The sequence below is a fragment of the Diaphorina citri genome, unplaced genomic scaffold, assembly GCF_000475195.1.
Source record: "Diaphorina citri unplaced genomic scaffold, Diaci psyllid genome assembly version 1.1 scaffold107, whole genome shotgun sequence".
Classification (NCBI taxonomy): domain Eukaryota; kingdom Metazoa; phylum Arthropoda; class Insecta; order Hemiptera; family Psyllidae; genus Diaphorina; species Diaphorina citri.
This window is the reverse complement of record NW_007377544.1, coordinates 25,865-38,403: the sequence shown is the minus strand read 5'-3', so window position 1 is coordinate 38,403 and position 12,539 is coordinate 25,865. Positions and strand designations below refer to the sequence as shown.

General features: G+C 37.4%; 1 protein-coding gene and 1 long non-coding RNA gene across 2 annotated transcripts in view; both read right to left on the bottom strand.

The window, feature by feature from the left end:
* Nucleotides 1–5,685, bottom strand: part of LOC103524595 (putative oxidoreductase GLYR1 homolog) — a 13,577-nt gene extending 7,892 nt beyond the window's left edge. Inside the window, exons 1-3 of the mRNA XM_017449670.2 lie at nt 5,557–5,685; nt 793–1,005; nt 229–391 (exon numbers count right to left, since the gene is read on the bottom strand). Coding sequence (XP_017305159.1) covers nt 229–391; nt 793–1,005; nt 5,557–5,685 — 505 coding nt within the window. The remainder of the gene's footprint in view (nt 1–228; nt 392–792; nt 1,006–5,556) is intronic.
* A 249-nt stretch (nt 5,686–5,934) lies between these two features.
* On the bottom strand, nt 5,935–6,974 carry LOC113465441. The gene is made up of 2 exons (XR_003390154.1): nt 6,807–6,974; nt 5,935–6,131 (listed from the first exon to the last, which is right to left on the bottom strand). It is a non-coding gene; the product is annotated as an uncharacterized LOC113465441 (long non-coding RNA).
* Between the last annotated feature and the right edge of the window lie 5,565 nt (nt 6,975–12,539).

Sequence of the window (12,539 nt, the reverse complement as noted above, 5' to 3'; positions counted from 1 at the left end):
AGAGAAAATCGAAAATTTGAAATTCAAGTTCCTACATTTCTTTTATCTTATCTTTTCTTTTTCTAATCCATTTTATCTCTTCTTTTTTCCAAAGGAAAAAAAAATCTGAAAGAAAGTGTCATGGAAGGAACTAAAGAAAGTGTCATGGAAGGAACCTCCTTTGCCAAATTGCTGAAATGGATTTCTAAAAATTCCAAGTGTCCAAGAATCTTAATCCAGGTGACTTACCCATATAGAAGGAATTGACTCCCATTGCAATGAAGCAGGACTGACAGTCTTCAAACAGTGACCTGTCTCCTGCCGCTAGGATAACTAGCTTTCCTTCCTCAGCCTGAGTTTTACTACCCTGGATCTGTGCTTCCAGATATCTGCCTCCCTTGTTTACAATAGCCTGTGAAGAAATTAACAAGTTATTAAAACACCTGGTACTGGTACTGGGACAAGGAATAAAATGAACATTAGCCTGCAAAAGTTTTTTATGGCCGACGTACCTATGTATATAAAGGTAGATTCTAACATAGTTGGATTGGAAGGTAGAGCGTCTGCCTTCCAATTTCCGTCTCATATCCTATCCTCTCTTCGATTTTGGGAAAATAAGACCTCCGTTGTTACACTTCTATCTATCAAACCTCTTCTTTCTAATGTAGGTTTGATGTGCTATTCAAACCCCGAGTCAAAATTGGACAACATTAAGCAAAAAAGAACCATCCACAAGGGGAATTATCTCATGGATCGTTCTTTTCTGCTTAATGTTGTCCCATTGCAATATTGAACCCTACACTCAATACTAACCTCGGCAATGTCCTGTGAGGTCTCCGGATCAATTCCCGTCATTTCCACATAACCCTTGGACGTTGTGGTTTCCGACAGAACGCCACAGTTACCGAATATCAAATCCTTTGCGGCCTGTGGATCCGCCACACAGGAGAATGTAATGTCCGCCATCTGAACTACATCTGATGGCGTGAGACCCTGCTCTGCTCCGGCCTTCACGAAATCGTCACACTGAAACACGTAAAAAAATAAGAAAATTAATAAAATATGATACACATAATTCTTTTTAATTTTGTTTCACCTTTACAAACGACAAAACTGTCTAAAAAAGATTTGAAAGAGAAGTTGGAAGTGAGCCACGCCCAAAACCGAGCCGCATGGAAGAGGTTGATTCAAAATGTCTACTCCACTTGAGTGGGAAAAGACATAGTAAAAGAAGAAACATGTCTGGGGAAAAAAGAAGAGAGCAAAAAGGAAACAAAAAGTTGAAACCAGGGCGAAATTAACGCCAGAGGCATTCTCTGCCACCTAGTCCTCAATACTGTAAGTAGGACATTCAATGTGTATCTGTGTGACATAATAATATTATTGTAGAATATAGACCTAATATTATAAACACGACTATAAGTAAAATAATTGATTTTACATCAGGAAAAATATAAAAAAAACTGTTATTTTTTCTTGATTGATTCCATTCTATTATATTATCTACTACCTACCAAGGTACAATTCTACAATCGTGTTCAGCATAACTAAGAAATCAAACCCAAAAGAGGCAAACCTGAACATACTGGCCGTTTTACACCTAACAAACAAGCAATTTGACTTCTGGTGTCTTAAGTAAAACCTTACATGAAAGATTTATCTCTATGTAAGAATTTGCAGACAATTTTCTAATAATTCTATCCCATCACGTCCATGTAATATTAATTCATAAATAATAAAAAAAGGAACCAGAATAATGTTGCAAACTGTTATGGTTCATTTCCCTATCAGAATCCAAATTCTCAAAGTCAGGGGTTATTAATATTATGTACTATAATTTTCATTATCTTATAGGCGGTGAAATAAATGCAAAACATGTACATACATTTTACATCATCAAGATGAAAATACTTGGATTTTGCAAAGGGAATAAAAAAAAATACTACAAAAGAGATATCCGCACCTAGCCATAAACTGAAGAGCGCTTTCGCTTTGTTATTGTTGGACATAAAGCAACAAAATTCAAATGAAAATAAACCCAAAGGCGCCAAAGTCTCGTCTTGCAAATACAAAACAGAATAATATTATATGTATGTGTGCACTGTGCAACCCACGTCATACAGACAGTAGATCTCATGCGCTCATTTAGGTACAGTTTTCACGTTAAAAAGCTAAAGAAGTAATGTTTCAATTCTTTGGAGAAATTCTATAATGAATTAGCAACGAGCACAGACATATTTTTCAAATTTGGTAAATTATGACGTCACGAATGTATTGACTTTTTTTATTATCTTATATTATTAGACGAGTAAATTTACATTACTCGAGTCAAAATTAACAGAGAATCCTCTGTCTTGTCAAATGCTTATACGAGAAACGCTATAAATATAGCTAGTGCCCATTGTCCTGACGCTGACGTCTGGTACAATGTTCTGCATATTCAGTGTCCAAATTCACCGGCAACGTCTCCGTGGTCACCTAAGTTAAGCTACGTTTAGGGTGGATAGGTCGGAATAACGTCGATTAGAGTTAATATTTACGAAAGACTCACCAAGTCAAACTGTTGATAATACCTAGATGTAGACTAGAATATACCCTGTCTACATATACTGCCAAAATGAGACTGAAAAGTCCCTTTCCCTTTACTTGCGCAGTCCAAACAAAGTCTTTGTTCAAAAAATGAAATAAAATAATATAATAAACAATTTATTATTATTCAATTCTAGTAAGAAATCATCTTTTCGTTACTTTTTTTAGGAATACATAAATCATTACGAATACTGAATACCATCGGCATAAAAAAAAAGTATCATTGTGGGAGGAAGCACTGTGCAATGTACCTTCCTCCTTTAAAGATATTCTACCGTTGAACCTTTGACACGTTTGGCAACGTAGCCTACTTTTTAGATGACTCCTTGCTGCCATATTCAAATGGATAAGGTATAGCCATAAACTGAAGAGCGCTTTGTTATTGTTGGACATAAAGCAACAAAATTCAAATGAAAATAAACCCAAAGGCGCCAAAGTCTCGTCTTGCAAATACAAAACAGAATAATATTATATGTATGTGTGCAACCCACGTCATACAGACAGTAGATCTCATGCGCTCATTTACTACATTTAGGTACAGTTTTCACGTTAAAGAGCTAAAGAAGTAATTTTTCAATTCTTTGGAGAAATTCTATAATTAATTAGCAACGAGCACAGACATATTTTTCAATTCGGCAAATTCAATTTAATTTTCTGACCTTTAAAATACACCTAGGTACCATTTTATTTGAAAAAAAAAAGAAATAATAATAATAATAAAACAATATTTGAATTTGCTGCAACATTTTGCATGGGATTCGACCTTCAGAACTTTTTAGTCTTTTTACTCAAATGCTGCTTATCTTCTATTGCTGAAGAGCTAAATTACAGGGGACTCCAGGATGCAGTAAGGAATAAATGTGCCATTTGTGTATACTGTCTGGATATGTAAAGGCTGTTTTTCTTATGATGTTCAGTCCTGTTTGAATATTTCAATAGCATTTTACCGGCAAAAAGGCTTTCAACAATTTTGCATGCAATGAAAAGTTTTCGAGCTCTGTTATTAAAGAAAATGTGGTCAAATATGACTGGGGGGTCAAAATCACAGCCACTCTGTTCATGAGACATTCAAAGCTCACAAAACCTTGCAGTCATCGTTTTCTTATAGGAGACCTTTTGCTTATCTTCTATTGCTGAAGAGCTAAATTACAGGGGACTCCAGGATGCAGTAAGGAATAAATGTGCCATTTGTGTATACTGTCTGGAAATGTTCGATCTCTGTTATTAAAGAAAATGTGGTCAAATATGACTGGGACTGGGGGGTCAAAACCACAGCCACTCTGTTCATGAGACATTCAAAGCTCACAAAACCTTGCAGTCATCGTTTTCCTATAGGAGACCTTTCTACTTTTCCGAATATGTTATTAAATTGGAACTTTCCTGGAAAGATAGACTTTAAAGTTCCAACAATTGATTTGCATATCATGACTTGACTTGGACTCGGATCACCAATCTCCGAAATCCACTGTGGTTAGCACGGTGAATTTCGGTTGGTTTCTATGTTTGTAATAATGCGATGCTCTCTGCTGTTACAAGCTGCATTATCTTTACATGCAGGTATATTATTATAGGTGCATACAGAATAAAACAAACAAGGATTAAATTGAGCGTAATCCAATAACATAAAAATACTATTGATTAGGAGTATGAAACAAAACATTGAGCAACAATTGATTTGCATATCATGACTTGACTTGGACTCGGATCACCAATCTCCGAAATCCACTGTGGTTAGCACGGTGAATTTCGGTTCCCACAGCCACCAGTACTGTGAGACATTCAAAGCTCACAAAACCTTGCAGTCATCGTTTTTCTATAGGAGACCTCTCTACTTTTCCGAATATGTTATTAAATTGGAACTTTCCTGGAAAAATAGACTTTAAAGTTCCAACAATTGATTTGCATATCATGACTTGACTTGGACTCGGACCTCGGACCACCAATCTCCGAAATCCACTGTGGTTAGCACGGTGAATTTCGGTTGGTTTCTATGTTTGTAATAATACGATGCTCTCTGCTGTTACAAGCTGCATTATCTTTACATGCAGGTATATTATAGGTGCATACAGAATAAAACAAACAAGGATTAAATTGAGCGTAATCAAATAACATAAAAATACTATTGATTAGGTGTATGAAACAAAACATTGAGTTCTGACTTCTGACGTAATCGATGAGAGAAAACCTTTGACACGTTTGGCAACGTAGCCTACTTTTTAGATGACTCCTTGCTGCCATATTCAAATGGATAAGGTATAGCCATAAACTGAAGAGCTTTTTTCGTATTGAACTTTTTTCCCCTCAAACTTCTTTTTTCCCTTGGCTTTCCAAAACAAGTTCAGCTCCCATAACCTACGGCAATAAATGATACGAGGAGTATTATTATCAACTTTCAGTACCGGGGGGGTTGGAGTCAGGGGCAGATACATGTTGGTAGAAAATACAGAGAGGTCAAGGTCGTAATAAAAACAGACAAAAAGTACAAGGAGGAACAAGTTTACAATAAAAGTTATTCCATATGAGGACTTGTACTTGTTGCCCGAGAACATTTCAAGAAACGACACGGGTCATTTAAAAGTAGTTCTCGGTCGAAGAAAGAAACCACCACAAAGGATTAAAAAATTTGCGTGGCAGCCCTATGTTTGGCTGTTGATTTGGTGTTCTAACCCTAAAATATAACTTCCCAAGACCAGCCACTCACGTTCAGAGACCGCGGTCTGTCAGACAGGCGGAACGTGTATGGCGGAACAAGCTCAAGTCCGTCTGAGAGACCGCCGTTTTTCCGCCACAAACGTCCCGACTAACTGGTCTCATCGTGAGTGGCTGGCATAACTCACCGAAGCAAAATGAAACAAAGAGTCAATAAAGAGCGTTAGATATTTGGGAGATCAGGGAGTGCTTAGTAATGATTGTAATTAAACGTCTGTGAAACCGCACGACAACGTTCATTCAGGCAAAAATAAAATCAATTCCCAACCCCAACCCTACACTCTCACAATACACCCCCAATCCTCCACTGATGTAGACATCGTGTAAGATCGGTATTATACCCGAAGTCTCCTCGGCTACGAGTACAACGCTCTGATGTGAGGGGAAGGGTAATACACAATACAACATTGCTATTGCTACCAGCAGTGCTAGGTGCTAGTGCTCAATGTATTCCGTTCGCGTGTGCACGTTAACCTTATTCTCTCTCGCGATTCAGAAATGTGAATAAAATCTGCCCAAATTCAGTTTAAAACTCATCAACTCGTACTTATTTAGTCACTTGGGTCGTGTTTTTCCTTTCCATTTCGTTATAAACCTTGTGTAAAATCAACCGAATAATGTGAAAAAGTTCCGAGTTCATCGAACAATAAAATCTAACCAAAAAATCAAGTCGTTTTGCTGTGATGAAAAAATGGCGGTATTTTGAATAACAGAATCTTAATTATCATCTGTAGGCGAATAAAATCTTTTTTAGGTTAAATTCTAACTCGTGCGACGTGTAATTTTCTTTCTAACTAGAATCAGTGTGTTTCCAGTTTTTGCTATTTCAATAAATAAATTTGCTAAAATAATACCTGAAGTCAAATATTTGATGTAGGTATCTTGGATAACATCAAGAGTGTATCTGTAGTGTATAGTGTTGCTAATATAATAATAAATACAAATATTTGCTGTTTCCTGGATAACACTCACCCCCTAGTGTTTATTTAATCCAAGTGGTTTTCTGTTTATTTACTACAAAGGTGAGGAAGCTGCAGCATTTTCAATGTAAATGTTTACCACATACCTACATAGTATAGGTACTAGTCTCTCGGTCTCTCTAGTCACTAGTCTTTCATAATGGACAATGATGATTTTTGCTTTAGCCGGTTGCCGATGGCAGAATGGAGAATACTCTGTTTTCATCTAAATTCTCTATTAGGATAATTTTTCTTCTTTTTTCCCCCAGTCATAAACCAGGATGATACGTACAGTACCCCCAGACAAATTCTAGCATGGGTTTTTACAGAGAATTATGTTTTTTTGTTGGGATATCTACATACCTATTCTACTGCTATGCAAACCTCTAAAAAAAAGAGGGTTTGATTACAAACAAACATGGTTGATAGCACCAGAAATGGTACCAGCAGATAACTGAAAACTTGGAAAACAAATTGTCATTTGTCTTTCTAAAATCATGAAACAAATTTCTAGCCTGTGCTTTCATTAACAAAGTATTCTTTAACAGATGACGTCACGACAGAAAATACCTGAAGTCAAATATTTGATGTAGGTATCTTGGATAACATCAAGAGTGTATCTGTAGTGTATAGTGTTGCTAATATAATAATAATAAATACAAATATTTGCTGTTTCCTGGATAACACTCACCCCCTAGTGTTTATTTTATCCAAGTGGTTTTCTGTTTATTTACTACAAAGGTGAGGAAGCTGCAGCATTTTCAATGTAAATGTTTACCACATACATAGTATAGGTACTAGTCTCTCGGTGAGAGAGTTGAAAGTGCAGAAAGAAGAAAGAGATCATGAGTTGGCGATGCAGAAGATTCAGTTGGAGCAGATGAAGCTGAGACATGAAGATCTTGTACTACAAGCTAATATTGTAGGATCTCCTACTTCTAGTTCGGTAAAGATGTCTAATTTGCCCAAGGTACAGTTGATCGAATTTTCTGGTCAGGTAGATAGGTATCAGGAGTTTCTCGACAATTTCAATAGTTTGGTTCACAATAGAGCAGACCTATCTCCTAGCCTTAAATTTCATTATTTGAAGGGACAGCTTAGTGGAGCTCCGCTATGTCTGATTGATGGGCTAAGGGTTACTGATGATAATTACAGGGTGGCTCTCAAGCTACTGAATGAGGAGTATGGGTCACAGAATATTGTCATAAATAAGTTGTATTCTGATATAGCAAATATGAAAAGTAAGTCAAGTAAGACTGGTGATTTTCATCAGATGTATGCTGAGATTGAGTGTAAGTTGAAGTTATTGGAAAATCAGAATATTCCTCTTGACCATGGTTTACTAGCGTCTACTTTGTTTAATAAATTGTCAGGTCACACTCAAAGAGAGCTGGTCAAAGTCCACGGAGATAAGATCACTGTGCCGCTAATACGTGAGTTCATGTACAAAGAGAGACAGGAGGAGCGCATAGTGAATTCGTTTCGCCCTAGTTCGTTGTCGTCAGTCGAGGCCCGAGTAAGAGATGTCCATGATACTACTTGTAAGTACAGAGTGTTTCAAAAGTCCGGGGACCCTTGAATATTTTTTGAATGGCTAAAGATGGGAACCTGAAATTTGGCATATAGTTATTTCTTATAAAAAACCATTTTTTGCAGGGGTTCTCGAAATTCTGTCTCTGCCAGTGGCGGCTCCAGGGGGGCCCACTTTAAAATCTTAAATGAGAACTCCCTACTTGTGATACATCATATCAAAGGTCTTAAAGAACGTAGTACTTTGGTATAAGATTGTGCTCGATCCGTCAACCAGGGCCGGAGTTATGGCCTATTCAATTTTTCATATTTCCATGTTCATCTGCCAATAGGGGAAGCACCAAAAATGGGCAATTCATATGGATTGGTGATTTGTGCTTCAAATTGGTTCGACTAATGGGTCATATTGAAATTCAGACCCAAATGAAATTTAGACTTTCGGCCCTAAGGCCTCCGGGGGTGAAAATGGATGTTTCGAAATTTTATTTTTGGGACCTAATTTCAATATGAATCATTAGTGGGACCTATTTGAAACACAAATCACCAATCGATATGCATTTTCCATTTTTGGTGCTCCTCCTATTGGCGGGAGAACATGAAAATATGAAAATTTGAATAGATCATAACTCCGTCCCTGGTTGTCGAATCGAGCTCAAACTTGTACTGAAGTACTACGTTCTTTAAGACCTTTGATATGATGTATCACAAGTAGGGGGTTCTCATTTAAAATTTTAAAGTTGGGCCCCCTGGGATCGATCCTGGCTCCGGATAAAATTTGGCGACTATTTCAAAAAATGGTATTTGAAAAGATAAATCACTACCCTAAATTTCAGCTTCCCATCTTTAGCCGTTCAAAAAATATTCAGGGGTCCCCGGACTTTTGAAACACTCTGTATATTGCACAAACAAATTCAGAATAATCTTGGCTAACATAAAGACCATAAAGCACATGATTCTCCCAAACCAACCAGTGTGTGATTGTCTGGTCTAGACTCTGAAATGTTGAAACCTTATCAAGCACACAAACCTGACAGTACCTAGTTATTACTTCTTCTTTTACAACACCTTTTCCCAATCTTATTTGGGGTCGACGTTACCTACTACTTAGCTATTAGTTATTACTGACAGGTAGGATATTGACATGTTCACATTAACAGGGTATTTTATTAGGAGATACGTAATGTGTATGCACAAGGAAAATATTGGCTCTCAACAGGGTTGACACCTATGTGCATGTTATTTTAGATACTAAGTTCCCATTAGTCTTGGTAGTAATGCTGGGACTTACCTGGGGGATTGAGATAAAACGAGGATTTCCCTATACTTAATAGCCAGGCCAACCTTGGATTGAACTCAATCCTGAGATAATCCACGGTGGTGAAGCTGGGACTTACCTGGGGGATTGAGATAAAACGAGGATTTCCCTATACTTAATAGCCAGGCCAACCTTGGATTGAACTCAATCCTGAGACAATCCACTGTGGTGAAATTTGACCCAACTATTAATAAATTGAATAGGTCCCCAAAAAATACAATCAGTGGCCAAAGCTGAAAACTAACAACTGTCAACTGACCGGATTGAACCTCAGGGTCTACCAGCCCTGAACATATCCCATATCCACTGGTATGAGGTAATCTGTCCAGAGAATATAAAATAGAAAGTTCCTCAGAAAAAAGTGACATTTTTCCTCGAACACGAGGAAAAGAAAGTTGCTTCATTATTGATGGAAAAATTTACCCAACACCCTTCACCATCCTAAACTCAACTTTTGAGAAAATAATTGAAACCTGACACAAGTGACATGGGGTTATTTTGAAGAAATCTGAGAGATGGGAAATTTAATTGAAAAAATCCAAGACACCACCACAACTGACTACCTATGTATTATGATGTGACATCTAATATCCTTGCCCTAAGAATATTCCTCTTATTTCTGGGTTGTATGACTTGTATGATGGAAATTGCCCTAAGCCCAATACATTGAATAACAACCCAAAAAGTGTTTAAAATAATCATTTCAGCAGAAACCTTCATTCTGTATGACTTGTATGATGGAAATTGCCCTAAGCCCAATACATTGAATAACAACCCAAAAAGTGTTTAAAATAATCATTTCAGCAGAAACATTCATTCTTTTTTCCACAGGACTCAACAAAGTGGCAGTACAGCAGCCACTAGAACCGTTTTATTAAAGAATCAAATATCTTTTTAAAATCAAACAACCCTCATTTGATCAAACCAACAGTCAAATCAACCTCCTTTTCAAACAAGCCAACAAACTTTTGACATCTTAAATCAAAGTTTTACACCTCATCTTCAACCAAAGTCAAACACCATGATGATCCGATTTCGTTAGTACCAATCTAATCTAAGCCCAACCAATACCCATCTAATATAAGCCCAACCAATACCAATCTAATATAAGCCCAACCAATACCCATCTAATATAAGCCCAACCAATACCTATCTAATATAAGCCCAACCAATACCCATCTAATATAAGCCCAACCAATACCCATCTAATATAAGCCCAACCAATACCTATCTAAGTAATATAACTATTAGTGTCTACGTAGTAGGTACTACCTATAGCAATAGGTACCTACATGTTATCGATGTTCTGGTAGGCAAGGGTTCAAGGCCAAACCCTACTGGTGTGATTATTCTTAACAACTCGGTACATAATGATTATAATGAATCATTAAGTCTTATCACTCATCAGCTCTTCTCTTATCAATTACGACCCTCGTGTAACCAATACCTATCTAATATAAGCCCAACCAATACCCATCTAATATAAGCCCAACCAATACCCATCTAATATAAGCCCAACCAATACCCATCTAATATAAGCTCAACCAATACCTATCTAAGTAATATAACTACTAGTGTCTACGTAACGTAGTAGGTACTACCTATGACCTATAGCAATAGGTACCTACATATTATCGATGTTCTGGTAGGCAAGGGTTCAAGGCCAAACCCTACTGGTGTGATTATTATTAACAACTCGGTACATAATGATTAGATTATAATGAATCATTAAGTCTTATCACTCATCAGCTCTTCTCTTATCAATTACGACCCTCGTGGGAGTCGCGGGGGTTTGACGTTTCGATCATCTACTGACACTTCATCACGTCATCTGCCTCCTCCACAAAGGCTGGTGCCAGAAATATTTATGGAGACCTCATCTTCCTTGTCATTTCATTACATTATTGGGAACTGTAGGGGAAATGTCCACACCTTTATAACGGCCGTCGACTCAAGATTTTTCACATCCTTTACGATTCCTTCCTCCTAAATTTTCTATCCACATAGACCACTACACTAACCTGCCTCGGTGATGTAGTGGTTTTGCTCACCTGTTAAACAGGAGGGCGCGGGTTCCATACAAAATTCCACACCTCAGCCAAGGTACGGAATTTTGTTCTCAATATTATTCTCCTTCTGTAGTGCTGTACTAAATAAAGGAACTTTTTAATATAAATAAGCAGTATTACATATTGTATGTTTGACGTTTCGATCATCTACTGACACTTCATCACGTCATCTGCCTCCTCCACAAAGGCTGGTGCCAGAAATATTTATGGAGACCTCGTCTTCCTTGTCATTTCATTACATTATTGGGAACTGTAGGGGAAATGTCCACACCTTTATACATTGTCCACACCTTTATATATTGTCCACACCTTTATAACGGCCGTCGACTCAAGATTTTTCACATCCTTTACGATTCCTTCCTCCTAAATTTTCTAACCACATAGACCACTACACTAACCTGCCTTGGTGATGTAGTGGTTTTGTTCACCTGTTAAACAGGAGGGCGCGGGTTCCATACAAAATTCCACACCTCAGCCAAGGTACGGAATTTTGTTCTCAATATTCTCCTTCTGTAGCTTACTGCTGTAGTAAAGGAACTTTTTTATATAAATAAGCAGTATTACATATTGTATTAGGTACCTACGCCCTGGGTATAAAAAGATATATCAAGATTACGACATAAATAAAGTCCTCTATTAAATTACATAGCTTCAATTCAGTAGCACGAAATGAGAGCAACTTTTCCACTCCAATGAATCCATAAAACATTTTTCCTTTTTATTATGAAAAGTCTTGCCAGCGGCTATGGAATGTTCCCAATGGAGCACACAAGAGAGGCAACGTTGTGCGTGGTTGGTATTTGGACGGGTGACCGACAGGGACAACACGTGCTGCTGGCTCGGGGTGCACTCAGCCTCGTGGAGACAGTAACAATGAGAACTAATTGGCATTCCTCTATCCCCAAAGATAATGAACGGCGCGAACGACATGTTGCAACACATAGTTAAAGCGCCTAAAAGGAAAAAAAAAAAAAAAAAAAAAAAAAAAAAAAGATAATGAAATCAGGTTTCCCAGAAAAAATTAATCCAAATTAAAATTCTTACAAATTGAAAACGAAGAAGAAAGACTGTATGGCACTTCACCAAAGACAAGCACAAAACGTCCATTTGTAGGATTTTATAGAAGGAGGATCTAACTTTAAGTAGGCATTTCTAATACCTACGGAATGTTAGAACCAGTAAGGAATTTTAATTGTGTTGAGCATTAAATGCTTGTCACAAATGTCCTTCCTCGCTTGATAAACTACGCTAAATTTAATGACTTGACTTGGACTCGAACCACCAACCTCATGATCCAGAGTCCACCGTGCTAACCACTACACCAGTGAGGTTGCTTAGAATCAGTATAAAAAATAAAAATAAAATCTGGTGATGTTCAAGAAACAGGGG